Genomic DNA, 20,848 nt, shown 5'->3' with positions numbered 1-20,848 from the left:
TGGTATGTTATAGCATCTTTTGTCCAAAAAAATCAACTTTACAGTATCATGTTTTCAACAGCCTTCAAATGTACAGTATTATGTTAAAATACATCAAATGGAATTTGTTGTGTTTCATTAATTTTAACCATCTTGACCTGGTGGTGAAATATGGACTTGGCAGGAAAAGGGTTAAAGTCATTGAACGGTCTTTGATGGTCAGATATATTAAGCTCAAAATGTGGTGAATCCTTTGAGGAAGGTTTACAGGCAACAGACGGATGTTATTCATTGGAGTTCAGCATATTCTGATACTAAAATTCAGCATTTGATCTTTGATGAAAACTACAAGGAATTTCTCACAATGGCAGTGAATCAAACAACTGGCAGTTACTGTGTATAATAGATCAAATAAATAAAAGCATAGAAAGTATGTGGCATTGGCTTTACTAATAAATAATTTAGAAACGCTGGTCATTGTGGAGAGGTTGGATAAAATGCAATGTAAATTATAGCTTGTTGTAAAATATGACTATCTATGAGTTCTGCATTACAAACAACAATGCCAATAGATTTAGGCTGGGACATATTATGATATAATGGCCAACTTTGAAAAGGTACAAAACTTTGAAAAGAATTTTTTTCTTCGATTCTTGCATACTTTACCTCATCAACAACGACCAAGCCGACATCTCCTATCCTGGTCTCTTGAATCAGACAGTTCACTAAACTATGAGCCTTTTCTATGGTCGCAATATAAAGAGTGTTTTTCTTCCGTCTCTTTCTGGGAGGCATGGCACCTTTGCTTGCTGCATACTCTTCTACAAGGAAGCCTAGCTCCACTGCGAATGGAGACAGACTTCTGACCTATTGAGAAATCAGAGAAATGTTCCAAATGTTGCTACTTTTTGTCTCTGATGTTGGACATCTGCTAAGGGGCATGCAAATTCTGTTTTGCCATGAAGAAAATCAAAATCTTACATAAGAATTTGATTTTCTTCAGAACAGAATTTTTAAAAAGAAATTTGACATGGGTATTCTTTTCTCATTAGTTGTGTATATTTTAGGCATAGAATTCCCACGTAAAAGCAGTCTGTTTTTGTCAAATTTGCACAGATTGCAGGCTTTGCCATCTTGAAAACAACGCCCTCATGTGGCCACTTGACACTATTTTAGTGGTCAACTAGGGGTTTTGCAGGGTACGTGGTTAGCTACCTCAACACTAGGATGGGCAGCCTGGCTCAGCACAAGCTAGCCTAGCCGGCTAAGTGAGCTGGCAAAGGCAGCGAGATTTGCTTCCTGTACTGGCCCACTAGGCTAGGCTACACTAGCCACAGTGTGTAGCCAATGACTCCGATGAGGGACAGTCAGAGTCTAGGTTCGTGCTGTGATCCAGTGGTCAACTACAGGTTTTTCTGTCTACCACAGGTTTTCAGTGGTTCATCGAATGGTTTCCATTCCCCACCCCTATTTTTATACTACCTTTGATATTTACTGAAGGAGAAAGGACTGTAGCACTGAACATCACATTTATTCATAAATGTGGATGCTAATGTGATTATACCAGTGATCAGTTTGCCTCAGTTGATTCTTGTACATTTATGCTTAATGCCATCATACAGGCTGGTGTAGCATAGTCTCCCTAACCAACATGTGCATAAATGCTCAAAATAATGGCTGAAGCCTCTCAAACCAAGCTTTGAATCATACGGACCAATCACAACCACTGTATAAATTTTCGCAGTAAAATATGACAAAACCAAGGCAACTTCTCATGTTGTGTTTATCTTTGTTAGTGATACAGAACACATGTTGCTCGTTAATCGTCATGGTTACATGATCTTTGGATATACTGCAGGATCCCATTGTACTTTGACATTGGCCATAAAATGTTTCAAATCAGATTCACATGTGACTGTAGTGAGTGGTTTCCATTAGTTTATTTTGACTCCAAACTCTCGCCAGACACCTCACTGTTGAAAGTGATTAGTGTAAACAATTTGATCACAAGAAGCATCACGGTTTAAAAGTGACGTTAACTGTTATCTGTTATACTATTTCTTTCACTACAAAGATGGAGACTCAGAACACATATTGTACACATCACTGCTGTTTTGGAAGGTTCGACACCGCACCGTGGTGGATGGCGGACACTGCAAAGCCAAAATACTTGACAGCACTCTCAATTGCCAACATCACTTATGATTGTAAATACTGCCATGATCGTTGTCTTTTAAGTGTAAAATTAAGTTTGCTGCTTCCTTTGATTGTTGGTCAAACTATCAGCGGAAACAAAATACAAGTGACATGTTCCTTGAGGTCACTTGAGGGTGATATCATTATGACGTGTAAATGCAGTAAGGACGAGTTACATGATCTGCTCTACAGGCCATTTCTAGCTGTGCGATGGCACTGTCAATTATATGATTCATAGTCCATTCTGCCAAAGATTGTTCCGAGGGAGGGTCCCTGTCCAGGGAAACGCCCTCGGCTAGCAAAGTTTTGTGTGACTGAAACTGTTTGTTTATTAAATCCTGGTAAGTCTCTACACACATTTAGTTGTTGGCTGTCAAAATGTACCATTCTCAACTTAAATATTACTCTTGAATGTGTAAATCCTACTTTTATGTGTATGAATAAGGACCAGATAATACGCTTGAATGCTATTTTCTTGTTATGTATTAACTGGCATGAAATTTGAGGTTTGACTCAATTTCACTTTTAAAAGTGAGCAAAACACTGGAAATAATTTAAATATCAGACAAATAAAACCAAAACCAGTACAAAGGTCAAAGGCTATTACCTTGCAATTATGCATTGTATAATGACTATGTCGGTGGACAGTACATGTGCACACCAAAATGCTTACCTTTTCCTGTACTATTGACACAAACGGCAAGATGAAGAGGGCGTCTTTCTTGTGGCACAGTAACTGCTGCATGATAAGTATCTCGGCAACCAAGGTTTTGCCCCCACTCGTTGGCAGAGAGTAGATCAAGTTCTTGTTCTCGGAGATCGCTGGTAGAGTGAGGCATGAATGTTGCCAATCTGTATGTGAAATTAAAATGAAGGAACTGGAGAAACAATTCTCATTTTTCACAAATTGTAACATGATAAGAATACATTCTTTCTATCATTGCTCAACCATTTAAAGTTTGTTACTTTGTTTACCCAGCTACCATGTCACTAATTTGCATATTGTACAAGTGATCTTGGCGGATAAACAGACATGCAAATCTGCTCATCAGCATCACCTTTCATAACCATTGTTTAGCCTAAACCAATTGTCATAAATGGTGATTGTGGGTCTGTGTACATGGACTTGGGTTGAAAAGGTTTAAAATCATTTCAGACCTCTCTTTTACATTGCGCTTCAAATAGTCTCCATCAAAGTTCAGAAAATTTTTCAACCAGGTTTCGAATTGTGATTGACAGGTGGCTGGTGAAAAGGGGCCAGGAAGTTCACAGATGTATACTGGGCACTCATGGCTGAGAAAATTGTTGATGGTATAATATAATAGCCAGCCAAAATAACCAGATACCACATCACTTCACATGATGTCTAGCAAAGAATGAAAACTCTATTCTGCTGTGAGATGTTTACAAAGCTGAGAATTATTCTTCACCACTTCTTACAGCAAAGAAATATGCTACTGAAAGTGGCAAAGTCAGTAAAATTCAAAAATAGGCTGTACTGTCTTGCCGATGTGCAGTGGCTCTGAAGTTGTCAACTGAATGATTGGTAGATTATTATTTAAAACATTTTAAGCATGTCCGACACAAGGGATATTGTGTAGCTGATTGGAAGTTTAGAAATGATTCAACAACACAAAGTTTCAGGATACAAATCACCTGAAAGCTTCCGAGATGCTGCACATCAGCCCTACTGTCTTACCATACATCTGATCAATGCCTCTGAGTGTATTTAATAACTCCTTCACTTTACTAGGTAACCCATAGAATGGTCCAATGTCCTTATCAGAGGTACTTCGTTCCATTTCTTTGGCAACACTGATTGCTTCTCGTATTTCAACTTGCTTTAACTCTTGTACTTTGTTCTGTTGTGGAGTGCTGGTCTTTGCGTTGCTGTGCAATCGTTGTTTAATTCGGTCTCTCATGGTCATGGGAGTTTGTTCAGAAATTGCCACTAGATTTTTGCTTCCTACGTCACGGGAACCGCTGACATTGTCGTTTAATCCGTTCTCAGTTTCATTCACAAATGTAGACGTCTTTGTATTGTTACTGTTATTGCAGTTTCTACGCCTGCTGACATGGTCTGTTTCAATTTTACCTTGACCTTTGACCTCTGACTCTATCACATTAGGTTGGTCACACCCACCACCTTCCATCAAATCAAGCCCCTGTTGGCCATCCGAGGTCCTTCCAACATTTCTAACATTATTGCACTGTTCCAGTTTCTGCTGCGCTCCATCTCCCGCTTCTGAACCTCTGCCGGCGACGCTGAGGTCTGCATTGGCATTTGCAGCTCCAGCTACTATGTTACTGACATCTAAGTCAGCATAAAAACTGCTGTCGTCGCATCCCCACTCTGTCTCTTCCCTCTCCTGTTTAGCTGTCACCTCTGCAGAGCCCAACTCTTGACAACTGACTCTCTGTTCTGCATCTGATTGAAAGCCTGCACTGTTGATCGGACTGGCTGTGGGACTTAACAATCTTGTCTGAGATAGTTGAGATATAGAAATACATGTTGCAGTTACCAACAATTAACACATCAGGTTGAAAGCCTGCACTGATGATCATACTGGCTGTAGACTTTGAAATCTTGTCTGAGATAGTCGAGACATAGAAATATATGTACACATACCAAGAATTAACACATCAGATTACTGTTTTGGGGTAATGTACTGTATTTTAAATATTAATGTTATTTTGTTCTATTCATCCATTATCGGAACAGATCACAAAGATCCTTCACAGACTAGAGATATCCATCCACTCCGGTATATCGGTGAAAATGTGAGAAGTGCCTTGCTTATGGGCACAGCACACATGGATATATTTCAGTCTGTCACAGTTTGCCATCCTCCAATGGTGAGTTGTTTCTCTCCTAACCATGGTAAACTACACAGTTGCAATAATTTGCTATGCCACTGTACCTGTACATAGTACAAATCTATTCACAAGAAAAACAAGCTTATGGAAGGTTTGAGTAGGAAAAGTAGTGGTCTTACCTTAGATTGTGATCTTTCTCCAGATGGAGTTGATGTGGCAAGGTCCTTGAATACGTCCTGGCACTCTGTCCCTGTTGGTGTGGATGGCACAGGGACATCAGCACTGTCAATCAGCCGTCGCTGGCCTTTGAACAATGGCTTCTTACACTGTATCTCTCTTATGAGCTTTGGTGACCTGGCTGGAGTTGATGGCAGTTCTCTTGCTGAGACATCCAAGTCTTGCTCTTCACTAGCCCTGCGGCCTTGGTTCCTCCTTGGAGCAGATTTGAGACAGTTTACCTCACATTCATCCTGTTTAGAACGTTTCAGATTCAAATTCGATTTTGAATGACCACCACTTCTCTTTCTCACTTTCCGGCAAAGGTTGTCAGCCATGCTTCAAGTCTAGTGTCAAAAATAAAAGAGAAAACAGCAAGAGATATTACTTATATAACCTTTAACAACTACCGTGATAGACATGTATTAACAAAGTCTGCATACTCGTTCCCCTTGGCCATGCCGTATTGCAACCTCTTCAGCTGCTGAAAACATATCATTTTTCATTTATTAATTGTACTCAGGACTTACTTGAAGACATCGGTGTAATTGAGTGTAAAATCTTGAAATTTTTCTCTTCATAAATTTTGCATCTATCTTCAATCTGATTGTTTTCTCCAGGTTTCTCTCCCAAGGAGTGAATTCCAACTCTGCTTGGAATTTGGAGGGGGGGGGGGGGGGGGGGATTTGGTTCTGACATGATTGAGGGGATCATAATAAATTATGCACATTTTATGGTAATTTATGTAAATCAAGGTGCAAGTGTGGATCAAATATCAAAGAAATTCAAAGAGAGTCTTATATTTCTTGCTCTTATCCATGTGGCCAATGTTTGACATATTAGGAGCTTACGCAAATCATGCAGACTTATAATAATTCGTATGAGTTCAACCAGTTTTCTAATCTGGAGGCAAAGTCCAGATGACCTTCAACTTCTGCAGATAGGAAGTTAGTTTGGCAGAGAGTGGGTTTTAATCAACTCAATATGTGAAGTTACATCACAAACAGTAATCATGGTTTGAAATAAACCACTATCAATGTTTAGTGTTTGTCAATATCAAAAGACATTTAGGTGGTGACATGTCCTGCATTTGTGTTTAAGTAAGAACGCGCCTCGGGGACAAATATTCAGACTCTCAAATTTTTATACTTCTTTTCTGATATACCACTTGTGGGGGTTCATTTTAAAGTTCTCAGTGAAAGAAAACTTTTTACTGGCTTAGGTTTTCAAAATTCGAAAATTTTATTTTTTCCATAGAGTTAACACAGGAATGGCAGCCATTTTGAATTTCAAATATCGGTAAATCTTGGTTTATTTATTTCTCTGGTACTGAAATTTGTATGGTGAGTCCCGATTTTTATTCTTGATTTTGAGAGAGAATGGTTGAAGATTCTGGAGGAAAATTTGAGCAAAAGTTTATGATAAGTCTTTCACTTTCGAGGCGCATACTACCTTAAAGGGGGTTCAGATTAGTATTAAATTCATGGGAATCGCACACTACGGAGAAACATAGCTCTGCGTGGCAGGGCTTTGTGTTACCGGCTATAGGCCTCCTACAGGCCTATAGCCAGTAAAAACCACACAGTCCTGTCACAAAGACCTAGAGAATTTAACACTGATTAGATGTCCTGTAGAGGTAATAATGTTGGTCTTTTTCGTGAACACTCGATGGTCTTCCGCAGTCCTTCCCTAACACCTAATTTTAAATATCTTTCTTCGATGTTCCTTTGGCAATACAAGGTTAAGTCTCTTAAAATTATTATTGTTAAAGATGTAGAATTCATTGACTGACTGAGTGAGGGATATATGAGACTGTGTGAACAGGAACTCAGCTAGAAATGTCAATTTGAAAGCCAATATATGGTCACCGTCCCTCCACATGGATGAGGACCAATAAGCCACTCTTCCATTCCTATGGTCTGTCAAAGAGTTCTTCATGATAATAACTGCAGGGATGGAGGCAAACCAACGAAGATTACCTCCATGTTGTATGTTTCTACCACGATGTATTTTAAAAAATGGTCTCTCCCTATATCTGTCCTCACTCCTGGCACATGAGGCACTGTGTTGTTGCCGTATTACGACAATACAATCAACCGGTCACTGCGACCACTATATGTGCACATTGAGGGCGCAGCAGCACGTACTGGTGGGGCATTGTGTTCGACAAAAAACTGCAAGTTGGTCACAGTGGCCGGGTGGCTGTTCAGGGTAGGACTAAGCGTAAACACAACAATTATCACCACAGTAACTTTCTAGCAATCAATCAACGGTTTTGTTTCTTACATCCGTGAGCCTAGTCGATGGCTCAAGCAAAGTCAAAACTGAACGACTGGAACACGATTCCAGCAGGTCCAAAATACCTAGACCGCGCCTGGCCTCACCCGGCACCGTATGATCGTATCGCTACAAGTTTGCAGCCATGCAAGCAAGGGTGCACATGTGGACTAGATGACAATGTATCTGACATTAGCAACACATTTACGTGTACAACTTACCCAGTGTAAGCTCATGCAGCTTTATGTCGACTGGCGGAAGTTCCGTCGTCCGCAGATCAACATACATCCACATAATAACTACGATCACGCGCTTCACACATTTCAAAACAGTCCGTAGGAAGCTGAAGTTATTATCGTATTCGTATTCGTTTGAATCTTAGGTCAAAAGTCACATTAGATACGTCTAATATCGACGCAAGGGTACACTATCTGGTTGTGCAGGACCGAAAGTTTGTTAGGAATCGAGGAGCTTGCAACAGCCAACGACTGATGAAAACAATTTACAGAGAGAAAACTCAACTTGGGTGCGTAAAACTCCAATGAAAAGTGCAAAAAAACTCGAAAGCAAAAACCTCGAAGACAGAAAGCTCCCTCCACAAAAGGGACCGTGAATCACAGGCGCTCCTTAGCTGGGTAGTCTGCTAAGTAGATCGATTTTCGGATCGATCTATTGATCCCGTAGTCGATATGCCCGCCACTGCAACCTAAATACTCACAAGGTGTGCAACACAATCACTCAAAAAACACGCGATCCGGGTTTTCAACTGGCCGTGCGCTCGCACAAAACATTCAGAACTACACTCCCATATACCTAGTTGGATCACAAATTTAACCATCTCCTCAAAAATCACGCCGATGAATGTGTTACTCGCATCATCTTGAAGAAATCGGCCGTGTTTTGAGACCAAGCGCAGTGAAATGTGGCCTGCAGAACGATTCTACCATATGATGTAATTTATTCCACTACTGATTGGCTAATCAACGGCCAAAACAAAGGTCATGGCAAGACGTCACTGGTTAAGTATAGTTGAACCAATCAGCAGTGGAAAAAATGACGTCATTGGATCGACTCTCTACACATTTTTTCATTGTTATGAGTTTTCTATATACGCATGTTTTATTCGTAAATGCGAACACTGTTATAGTGAATTATCTTACCAATGTTTTTCTTAACAAAAGCGAATGAGTTTGATGGTTTTGGGGAAACTACTATGTGGTAATGAAGAATGGGCAATGGGCAATGAAATGAGCAGACAGCGGGTGATTTAAGATTAAATGTTACATCTTCACTGCAAATAAAACCATAAGTGTGTCATAAATAATACAAACAAAACAAATTCATGTTTGTTTGTTTTGTTGTATGTGAGCCACGTCTAAGACACACAACAACTACTGTTTCAGTCTGTAAATGTCACCTCAGATGCCACCAGAGAAAACCATTTCCACTCCAAAATTTCATTTTTCGCCTTGCGAGAGGGGGGACACCCCCCTCTCGCACTCTCCCCCCCCTCGTTCGCTACGCTCACTCGCCGCTCAGTCGCTTCGCTCCCTCGCAGTCCACCCGTCTACTTTCTTAAATTACCCGGCTACTTTCAATGTAAGGACAACACTGACAAGTAAATGCCATAAATGTACATGATTTTACAAATATGTTTTTGTAAAGTGAATCAAAAATGTACATGTATTTACATATCTTTATTTAGTTTCTTGAATATAGTCTGTGTGCGATAGAACAGCATCTTGTTACTGGGTGTGAAAAACCAAGCAAACAAACATTGCACCGAAATTTGGTAAAAAAAAATATCTCGAAGAAGGAAAGTGAAAAATAAAGTTGCCAGCATATGCCCTGTAGAAAAAAAATAATTCATAGTGAAGCACGTGGGGAAAAAATAATGGCTCTCTACCAATCTTCCAAGCCCCCCCCCCCAGGATATCAAATGGTCCACCCCTAACGGCATAACTTAGGGTTAGTTAGCGTTAGGGTAGGGTTAGGGTTAGGTCGCAGATCACAGTTTAAAGACGCAGGTCGTATGTCGCAGGTCGTGACAGGTCTTCCCTACATGTCGGAGTCCTAACGTGGCCGCTATTTCTCCCAGGGTGTATCCATTGTAGAAGTATGCAGAAATAAGCTCGTCTCTACCTCTGTAATCCATCGTTAGGAGGAGAACGAAATGACATGTATGCAAACGCCAAATTAGTTTTGCAACTCGCATGTCGCAGTTTAAGAACTCGCATGTCGCAGTTTAAGAACTCCCAGGTCGCAGTTAAAAAAAAAACTCGCATGTCGCATGTCGTGACCGGTCTTCCATATTACAAACCGCAGATCGCAGTTTTAAAAACTCGCATGTCGCATGTCGTGACCGGTCTTCCATATCTAATAAATTTACAAAATGTATTAAATGTAAAGAATGTATTTCGTGCAGACCTGATTCGTATGGAAGACCGGTCACGACATGCGACATGCGACCTGCGACTTCAAAACTGCGACCTGCGTCCTGCGAGTTTGAAACATACGACCTGCGACTTCGGCATTTAGACCAAGGTGTAGGCCTAACCTGCGACTTCACAACAGCGACCTGCGTCCTGCGTGTTTGTCAAACTGCGATATCAGTCTTGATTTGTTCGCACCATTGCTCTGAACACGAGCCTGAAAAACACGAGGGACACCATTGCACTATATTAAAACAGCCGGTTTACCGCATTCTCGCGACCAGAGCATTATTTTCGCACCGCTGGCCTACGCAAAAATCGGCCAGCGAAAGAATTCAACCAGCGATAGAAGTGCATGAAGCTGTGACGGTAGAGAATTCCACAAACGAAGAGCACAAATTTATTTTCCTTCTTACGAAAGGCAAACCGATCTGAAATAATGCAATAGCAATAGGGTTTTAAACGTCTACATCAGTGTTTTTCTGGAACTTTTCTGCCTACATGATCTAAAATATTATATACACACAAAAAATAATATGTACATATTATAGTATGTACATATTAGGCTTAAAGACTGAAAATAGGATTGTAGGAGGGTTTAATTATGTCCTGTTTACAGTTTTAACTCGCGTTATCTATAAAGAACTTGAGTCGGTCTCTGGCTATTCATGGTTAGCAAATATGTTTGCACTTCTGTCAATATCAGTATTATTTTAACTGCTTTACTTTGCATATGTTATTTGTGTAGACAAATGTAGTCCGAAGTTAACCAGTAAGAATATTTTTATTTTTCCAACTGAACAAAAGTTGGATCAATTCGATTTTTTGACGAAAAGTAAAAATGAAATTAGACGAAAAGATGGCAACATCCGATGATCAATCACTAGAGAATTGGAACAAAACTGGAAATGTTAGAAAATGAACGACAATAACTGAAAATTCGAATGTTTGCAATGACACTGACGCAGTTATGATACAGGGGGGACAACTGATGAATTAAACAGACAGCTACATGGTTATACCACAGTGAAATGAGGATAAATACCAGAGATTTCTAAAAATCAAAAAGTTTGTCGATAACATAAGGAAAGAAGCGAGGTAAGGCAGACGAAGAATATCTAAAATAATTTGAAATTATAATATAAACATATAAATGCCTAGATCACGTAGCATATTATTTTCCATGCATTAACACGTACTGTCAACATTTCCGTCATAAAATTATCTCTCCAGATGAAAATGAGTGAACTGGTGTGTACATGAATTGAGTTTTGCCAGACTTGGTGAACGATTTACCAAAGTGAAAGCAATGGCTTATTAATTGATCGATGTTGAACGTTAAATCTCCTTTCCACGTTTTACCCTTTGAGCGCTGTAATTTTCTCCCACCAAAATTTTAGTGCAAAATTTTACCAATTGTATGAATTTTCTGTAATTTTTTGATAATTTTGGACCAAATCGACATCACATTTCATTGGCTACAGGTTTTTCCCAAATTTTTTGCAAAAATTGGAGAAAAATTGACAGGGGTTTATTATATAAAGGGGACAAAAATAGACTTTGGCGCTCAAAGGATTAAAGTTCACGCAAGACGCCTCCAATCTAATACTGAGGAAAACACCATGAAACGTTACGTGTTGTTGTCGCATGTCGCAGTTGTGAAGTCGCAGGTCGCAGTTTGACAAACACGCAGGTCGCTGTTGTGAAGTCGCAGGTTACACCTAGGTCTAAAAGCCGAAGTCGCAGGTCGCATGTTTCAAACTCGCGGGACGCAGGTCGCAGTTTTGAAGTCGCAGGTCGCATGTCGCATGTCGTGACCGGTCTTCCATATTTCGTGTAATAAATGTAAAAAATGTATTAAATGTAAAAAATGTATTTCGTGCAAGCCGAGCTAGACCCGACCCGATCTTAGAATTTATTTCGTGCAGACCTTTCGTGTAATAAATGTAAAAAATGTATTAAATGTAAAGAATGTATGTCATGCAGACCTTTCGTGTAAAAAATGTAAAAAATGTTAAATCGGAAACTATTGGCCATAGCTCCGGTTTCAGACAAGCAGCCCCCGCCCCCCCCCCCCCCCCGCAACAACCCCGAAAATCCATGTTCATGTTGGGGAACAAACTGAAATTGTAAAATTGAGAAACCAAAGTAAATTATTAATTCAGAAGTGAAAACACCATATAATAATTTTGAAAAACTCCATGAGCCTAACTTATACGTCTCATTCGTAATTTATCATCGTCAGTATCAAAAAGAGCAGTACCTCAACATTGACCACCCCTATAATCACAGTCGACTAACCATTGTTAAGGAATGCGCACAACCTTGCGCATTGTATTTGTAAAACGTCTGACCCAGTCAACCAACCAGATCGAGGTTCTCTTATCGTCATTGGAATGGCTAGACACAAATACAGTGGCAGTACAGCGCATTGTACTCCGCGCCTCGAGACTCAGCCGGGCTAACGCGAAGCGGATTTTCTCAGTGCGACCTTGGCCTGGTCTTTTTTCTACGAACAAATATTTTATTATAGGGGTTCTGCACACTTTCTCCGCTACTCGCCCCGAAAAGTTGACTCACCACCATGCCTACTCCAAGTACGTTTTTTAGCCTTCGCATCGGAACGGACTGCTCGGGTGGCCCGATTCGTTATCTCCTCCGATATCCTGGTATATTTGTCATCATCGGCTTTATTTTGATTGTCATTGGGGCAATTCTCGCCGCCGTTATATTTAACTTTTACGTGTTAATCGTTGGGGCAGCGTTGATGTTGATAGGTGCTCTCGGCAACTTCATCGTCAGGCTGAGACAGCTGTCAGCTCACAAAAGTAGACGTGAGCGGGCTAGAGAAGACGCGGATGAGGGTCAACGCCATGTCGGTGGGGAAACGCAAAACACCACAGATCAAATGACCAGGTATGTTGATATTCATATTTTTCGGCCGTGATTGAATAAATATAATTTATTTTTCGCTAAAACTGACATCGCAGTCCGTATACATTGATGTCTAGCTGTGAATACGCTAGCGGTGCTGTGGCGTATCGACTCTCGAGTCCAGGGGTCGTCACCAAAGAGCCGCTGACGCGAGCGGGATGGCACTGCTAGTGTCCACATTAATGCCATGTTTTGACATTTCTTTCACTCCCAATGTCGCATGTTACCGGTGTGAAATGTAAGTCTACGTGCAGGCGAAAGTGTATGCGTTGCCGTCAATCTGCAACCCTACCAAGGAACGTGCGTGTACTAGCGTGTGGAATGACGGGCTTATTGTTCGAGTTGGGGTTGCGTCGGGTCAATGCCCCAGGGTCAACACTGTGTTTATGTTATCACAACCATCCGTTTTTTTAGCTCCATGTCACAACGAACAGAGCAGCTATCTATTTTTCGGTCAACCACGTGACATGCTGATCGACACAACGAGTATGGTAAAGGCGTATTGGGAAGCCAAATCCTTGGTTTACTTAGAAAAAATTAACTAAAACAACTTCGTGCTTTTATGCCTCCTTCTGCCCCAGCAGCTATCGTCGTTGGGATCTTACAGTATGTGCTCAGGCCACTGGCATTTTTATTTGCTATTTGGTTCATGACATGTCCTGCGTTGACGTCCCTACTTCACTCTTTGATATAGTGCGAGACTGGCTTGTCACAAATCACTGGGTTATAGGTCACTGATACCCATATACGTCAGCACATGACCGTTATGTCCACTAAAGAATGCATGTCCCAGGGTCATGTGTCCCAGCCCACAGTCACTCCACGAATCGTACCCTGACACATTTTTTTCTTGGTTCGGGGAAGAGGATACCGCGACATTGGCACTATAGGCATTATCGGATAATATTATCTAAGTTATCTAAGTTAGAGTCTAATATTAGACGAGTGGGGAAGAGGCAGATGCCCGACATGCTGTTTTATCGGATAATATCCGATAAAATCGATAATATTGTCTAAAATCTAAGTTAGAGTCTAATATTAGACGAGTGGGGAAGGGGCAGATGCCCGACATGCTGTTTTATCGGATAATATCCGATAAAATCGATAATATCGTCTAAAATCTAAGTTAGAGTCTAATATTAGACTTGTGGGGAAAGGGCAGATGCCCGACATACTGTTTTATCGTATAATATCCGATAAAATCGATAATATCGTCTAAAATCTAAGTTAGAGTCTAATATTAGACTTGTGGGGAAGGGGCAGATGCCCGACATGCTGTTTTATCGGATAATATCCGATAAAATCGATAATATTGTCTAAAATCAAAGTTAGACTCCAATATTAGACGAGTGGGGAAGAAGCAGATGCCCGACATGCTGTTTATCGGATAATATCCGATAAAATCGATAATATCGTCTAAAATCTAAGTTAGAGTCTAATATTAGACGAATGGGGAAGAGGCAGATGCCCGACATGCTCTTTTATTGGATAATATATTGGCCACTTCACTACCTGTCTAATATTAGACTCTAACTTAGATTTTAGACGATATTATCAATTTTATCCGATAATATCCGATAAAACAGCATGTCGGGCACCTGCCTTTCCCCACAAGTCTAATATTAGACAATAACATCTAAGTTAGAGTCTAATATTAGACGAGTAGGGAAGAGGCAGATGCCCGACATGCTGTTTTATCGGATAATATCCGATAAAATCTATAATATCGTCTAAAATCTAAGTTAGAGTCTAATATTAGATTTGTGGGGAAAGGGCAGATGCCCGACATGCTGTTTTATCGGATAATATCCGATAAAATCGATAATATCGTCTAAAATCTAAGTTAGAGTCTAATATTAGACTTGTGGGGAAGGGGCAGATGCCCGACATGCTGTTTTATCGGATAATATCCGATAAAATCGATAATATCGTCTAAAATCTAAGTTAGAGTCTAATATTAGACGAGTGGGGAAGAGGCAGATGCCCGACATGCTGTTTTATCGGATAATATCCGATAAAATCGATAATATCGTCTAAAATCTAAGTTAGAGTCTAATATTAGAAGCAGATGGGTGGAAAATTCTGAAAACGCTGTTTTATCGGATAAAATCGATAATATTATCCCTATTAGATCACTTTGGTCTCATGTTCCTGGAACTCTCTAACTTAGAAATTTTAGACGATATTATCCGATAATAAAGAAAAAGCCTATGTCGCGCCTTCATGTCGGGGAAGGGAGCGGTCAGAGTTAAGGCTGAAGTTCCATGATCATGTACTGCTAACACTAACCCTACACTAACCAAAATCAAGAATGTACCAAAGACACATGTCGGACGGACATTCCTTGGAGGATAAAGTGTACATCACAGTATTGAGATAAGCTTTGTTTTCATGACCACATCAGCCGCCACAATTGCAATCCCACAATCCTTGCGATTTGGTCATCAACGTTTCATGACCAGAGCTTCAATATTTTTTAACTTTAAACAAGAAGTGCAAAGGATGAAGTAATAGATTTACCAAAATAACTATCAAGATTTCAAAATTCAAATATTCTTAGTGTCAGGCCTGACACATGAACCTTCTATCACAGTATACAGATTTAACACAATCTCAAAGGCGAGAAATGTACCACAACGTGTAACCAGAAAGGCCATCAACATCTGTCAAGGTGAAGACTGGGTAAAACCCATGAACATCTACTTTAAACAGTCTACTGCCACTTTCAATTGACATTATTTTCAATCTATGGCTTATTCATATTGCAGGATTAATCTTATATGATATCAAAGCACCAGTAACTCAAACTTTTGATATTTTTTATTTTTGTTTTTGGTGCCTACCATAATTTTTTGTTCTGCTCCCAAAAGCATGTTGAGGTACACAGTATTCAGCTTGCCAACTTGGCCTGTACATGTGTAAACTGCGTTGTTATTGTTGACAAGTGAATTCTGGTCCAGACTAGAATTCAAATGTGAACGATAACAGTGCATTTAACGCATGTAGATGCTGCTGGCTTGATAGCACGTGATTCAACATGCTTTTGGGAATAGAACAAGAAAGTGCAGTTGACATACAAAATAAATTTTGAAAAATCATGAAAAGTTAGAGTTTGATTCTGCTTGATGTACGGTACTCATACTCCAAGGGTATAACTCAAAGCAAGGGTCCAAAATCACAGGTTTTCAGATTACCATCTACTCCGCCTAATAAAATATGGGTCAGTTTCAATATTACATTGGTTTATCACTGCCAACGATAATTTATTTGAACTGTTTAGCTTTTTCAGTGGACATGTTTAACACCTTGATGCGTGGTATTTAACACCTTTTGCGTAACTGTCAAATAAAATCGATGACAAGTAGGTATAAAGCAGCCAGATTTCAAAAGTAAGTGTTGTAATTGAGCAGTGGTGTATTAACAACGACAATATTGGTTTTTGTAATGTTTGTATTAAAATGAACTCAAAAGGCTAGATTTTTCTGGAGCTCTGTCACTGTGTTGCTCTGTCCAAGGCACTTTAAATGAGTGTCACCGCCATCTTGCTCCGCTTTGTATCCTGCTGGCCCCTGTTAAGCTGCATAATATTTGCATATGCATATTTTGGGATTTTTCCTTCAACTGCAACTACTTCTCTTAAACCTCTGGTACAATTGCTTTGAATTTTGATGTCTGATGCCTTTCAATGACCCTTTACAGGTATGTCCAATTGATCATGAATCTTGCGTATATTATAATGTTTTAATGCAATTTTCGCAATTTATGTATAAACATTGTCACCTAAGAAACCGCTAGTCCAATAGCTTTCAGCCTTGGGGAAGAAAGATCTCAGTGGAGAAGCTTATTCTGATGAGGGAAACTTATACTCTCATTTGCATATGTACAGTTTTCAGCCAGTTTTATTAATTGTCAAAAATTGTTATTGTGTGTTAAATATTCTGGGTTTTTTTATTATATTTGGCTCAAATCACCAAAATATAAGTTCAATAGTGCAGTCAATTTCAGTTGTCTGTGCATAATTTGTTTAGATTCTGTGCCCTCTGTTTAAAAGTGAACTCCTTTTCTGCTGAACGAGCTTGATTGCCCAGCTTTCAACAGTGAACAGGGAAACCTCAATTCCGTAAGATTTGCACTGACATCTAATCTGACAGAAGGACCAGTGGCTATAACTTTGATGAATTTTTTTGCAATTTTGTAAAAATCAACCACAGTTTTTTGTTCCTCAGAGATTGTTGTTATATACAGTATTAGGCACAAGACCTCTAATTAATTTCCCATAGGCCACCACAGTAGCGTTGAGTTCAATTTCCCTATTTTAAAACATTCAGCGGCACGAATCCTCTTAACAGGTGTTAGTGTTAGGTCAATGTCAGCTTGACTACCAATGAATTTTTCATGTGGGCAAGTCCACCTAAATTTTAAGATAGCAATGAAAACAGCGCCCTCAGTGGTGTTTTGACAAAATTCAGGCTTATTGTTATGATTCTATGGGCTTTAGATCTCCACACATTACTACAGAATACTTCAGCCATTATTCACAACAGTCTGCATTTTGATCAAGGCAGAAAAATATCTTTACAAAAGTACTTCAAATTAAAGTTCAAACTAAACGAGTATCCATGCAGATATCAAAACTTCAAGGTCTGCACCATTTTCCCTTCTGAACTATCTTCGTGGGTAACAAACCCAGAAGTGGTCTTGTGCCATTTAGCTCATCAACTCAGCATTTACATATGTAAATTGAATTGCTATTCAGAATTAACCACTACTGTCAATAACAAAAATCAGATTGACTAATACCTCCAACTCTGATCAGAAGCAACCAGTGGCTTATGGGTGAAATAACTTTTTGTGAACAGAAATGGTACATGCAACCCTTTCATCTGCCCGGCTGAAATTGCCCATGGAAGGTCCACACTCACCATTGATGGAATGGGTTTGGACCAGACCATGTTGGCAAAAGGGTTACTCAACCTTCCAATATTTTGTAAACTCTGTATCTTTGCATTTAACAGGGAGCAAGAAGCTGCAGCACAGGAACCGGCACCGAAGTATAACGATGTGGTTGCAGCACCGCCATCACCTACAAAAGCCACTTCGAACCCGACGGAGACGCATTCAGACACCAACGCTGCTAACCAGATGCCACTGTTGTCGACGCAAGACCCCAATCCAGAAGAGGGGGATTCCCCATCAGCAGTCGTGGTTGATTCAGAGGAGCCTCATCCCCCTCCTCCGAGTTACGAGACGGCTGTAAATCCAGAGGGACAGAAGTAGACTTTTCGCCACGATGTGACGTTGTAATAGACTACAAAGCATTTGGCTCTTTCCATCTTGCTGGTCAAACTCGGTCAATGAATTGGACTTTTCAGAGTGTGATTTTCTGATGAAAGCAAGCTATGGAAAGATCATACATTCAAACAATTATACCACATATATTTATCAAGAGGAACAATGTTTCAGATTGTTTGTTTCGTAATCTTCAAGCAAAGTATATTTATTACTGAATATTTTTCACAAATCAGTATTTAGCAACCGTGCATGCCTCATGTATATAGATATGTCAATGGAAGTCATTAATGTTGGTCTAGTTAAGTCTGTTCTCAATTTTGTGCGCATTCCAATTCTGAAGGTTTTTACTCTGTTTGTGCACATATGTTAGTCATCTATATTGTGTTCGCACCAACATTGGTACACTTGCATAAAATGCTTATGAAATAGGTTTGTTGTGCAGATTTTCTGATTGCCAGTAGAAATGCTTGCAAATTCTGTCAAAATAATGCATAGATACTTATAACAGTAAAGTCTTGTCTTGCCATCAGTAGGTTATGTAGAAGATTATAAATGCTTGATGTACAGTATATAATGTAGTAGTTAAGGTTGCTTTTGCCTTAAAAATGAAAGACAATTGTTCAAACTTTTCTCAAGCAAACTTACAAACCTAAGTTTCAAAATGGGTCCCCCGCAAGTGGTGGGCCAAAAGATTATTGTATAAATTTTAGAGTCTGAATATATATCCCCTGTTTCTACCTTAATTGTACATAAGAGGCTGAAAAAGAAAGAATGAAATATGGGTGCTTATTATGGTTCATGTGTACTAAAAACAATGTATTTTTGTCTTTTTTGTGTCTTTCCTATGGCGGCTCCAAATAAGCTGAAGTAAGGTTGCTTCAGGATACTTTTTCATACACTAGTGAGGCTGACATCACAGCATTCAGCATGAAACCAACTTTACAATTTCTGTCTGTAAACTGGGCTCATGCTAAAATGTATTACAGTTTATTAGTATACATCTACCTTCGAGAACAAAAGAATTTTGCATGCGCTGGAAAAGCCATACGGAACGCCCATTCCGTAACATTTACCGTTTCCAGGCGTCTTCCACCAGAACCCATGTGCAGTGCATTCTATGGCTGCATCTGCACGTTACAAGAAACCCATTGGACAATTGCCAGAATATGTCTCATGCTCTGTATGTGAAGTTCACAGTCTATCCAAGAGCGTGTACAAGATAGCCTTCCATACTTGTACTCTGAGTCTCTCAATCGGAAAAAACTGTTGAACTTGCATTGAAACGGTCAATACCTAGCTCATTTCATGCCCTAGTCATGATTGTAAGATGTTCAATGATGTTACAAAAGTACCACAAAGGATGCACTCTGACATTGCACCACACATCGCCCTCCGTTTTACATCGTGCAATACACTGTGCCAATGTCCTCGTGTATCTTTTGCAGTATTTTCATAATGTCCTCATGATATAAATGATACAAGCTCTGCCCTTCTCTACCAAGAAACAGGGTTACTGGAACTTACAATGACAATATCAGTGTTACTTATTGTCATTGCGTTACTTAAGTGTCAATGAAAATCTACTGATTGAACTTTCCATCACCCTTTAACCACCATGATTTGAACCATCACCATTGCTTTCTTTGTTAAAGTTGGACCACTAGACAGGGAAATGGGGATGAAAGGGTTAAGTTTTTTGCAGCCCTTTCATTGGATGTGACTTGGTCCCAGACATCATCATTCCATGAAAAAACATTCTCTGTTAACGAACTGTGCTGAAATGAAGTCAGGACATATTCTATAACTGCTGGCTAGTGTGAGAAAGTGCCCGCTTCAATTTTTAATAACTTCAATGTCATTTTGGACATTGTGATTCGACTGGTGTTTATGAGGGAAACGAAAGTTGCCAAACAAAAGTTTGAAAATAATATCAGTGTGCGAAAGATTTTACTAACTTCTAGAATGAATTTTAGACATTCCAGATAAGACACTGTTACATTGCTACATAATGACAATGTTCATGTTATGTTGTTATATAAATAAATGTCTGTATGTTAAAAATTATGTATTGATACGAGTATATATATGTGTGTGTGTGTGTCAACCCCCCTATAACGATAAAAACGAATATATATATATATATATATCTAATATATATATATATATATAAAAGGAATATATATAAAAGGAATATATATATATATATATATATATATATATATATATATATATATATATATATATATATATATATATATATATATATATATATATATAGTGATGAATGAAAAGTGACCAATGCAGGACTCGATCCCACACCCACCCTGTGCTGTTGACTTTTGAAACATGCTGACAGACTGGTCAACTGTGCACAACATCAGCTCTGCTTGCAGTCAGATAAAATTAAACATCCAATGAAACTTACTTTTTTACACACAAAACAAGTTAAGTTCTGTGCTCAACTCTCACCATGCAGGGTTGAACATACATTGCTACATACAGTTGGTCTGCATGCAAGCTTTGGAATAAAATGTTGATTAGCGATGCCTCTCTTATAGATAAGGATAGCAGCTTTCCCTTACATTGTGATAATGTTTATTTGTCATTGGCTAGGAAGTTTGGAAATAGGAAAAATCTATTTTTTCTAGAAGCCTCAAACAAAATCTTATGTTTTCATTCAACAAAGGGGTAATTTTTGACACTTT

At 39.3% G+C, this 20,848-nt stretch overlaps 2 protein-coding genes across 2 annotated transcripts in view; one reads left to right on the top strand and one right to left on the bottom strand.

Annotated features, from left to right (window-relative positions):
- The window catches only part of LOC139151128 (helicase POLQ-like), a 51,307-nt gene extending 43,473 nt beyond the window's left edge, over nucleotides 1–7,834 (bottom strand). Inside the window, exons 1-5 of the mRNA XM_070723681.1 lie at nucleotides 7,707–7,834; nucleotides 5,172–5,555; nucleotides 3,875–4,658; nucleotides 2,849–3,027; nucleotides 646–846 (exon numbers count right to left, since the gene is read on the bottom strand). Coding sequence (XP_070579782.1) covers nucleotides 646–846; nucleotides 2,849–3,027; nucleotides 3,875–4,658; nucleotides 5,172–5,546 — 1,539 coding nt within the window. The 5' untranslated portion in view covers nucleotides 5,547–5,555; nucleotides 7,707–7,834. The remainder of the gene's footprint in view (nucleotides 1–645; nucleotides 847–2,848; nucleotides 3,028–3,874; nucleotides 4,659–5,171; nucleotides 5,556–7,706) is intronic.
- A 4,452-nt stretch (nucleotides 7,835–12,286) lies between these two features.
- LOC139151117 (uncharacterized) lies at nucleotides 12,287–20,207 on the top strand. The gene is made up of 2 exons (XM_070723672.1): nucleotides 12,287–12,833; nucleotides 17,867–20,207. The coding sequence occupies exons 1-2, from the start codon at nucleotides 12,502–12,504 to the stop codon at nucleotides 18,126–18,128; spliced, it is 594 nt and encodes a 197-aa protein (XP_070579773.1). The 5' UTR covers nucleotides 12,287–12,501; the 3' UTR covers nucleotides 18,129–20,207.
- The last annotated feature ends 641 nt before the right edge of the window (nucleotides 20,208–20,848 follow it).

The sequence above is a fragment of the Ptychodera flava genome, chromosome 15 (genome assembly GCF_041260155.1).
Source record: "Ptychodera flava strain L36383 chromosome 15, AS_Pfla_20210202, whole genome shotgun sequence".
NCBI classification, from domain to species: Eukaryota; Metazoa; Hemichordata; class Enteropneusta; family Ptychoderidae; genus Ptychodera; species Ptychodera flava.
This window is presented reverse-complemented; position numbering and strand designations above follow the sequence as displayed.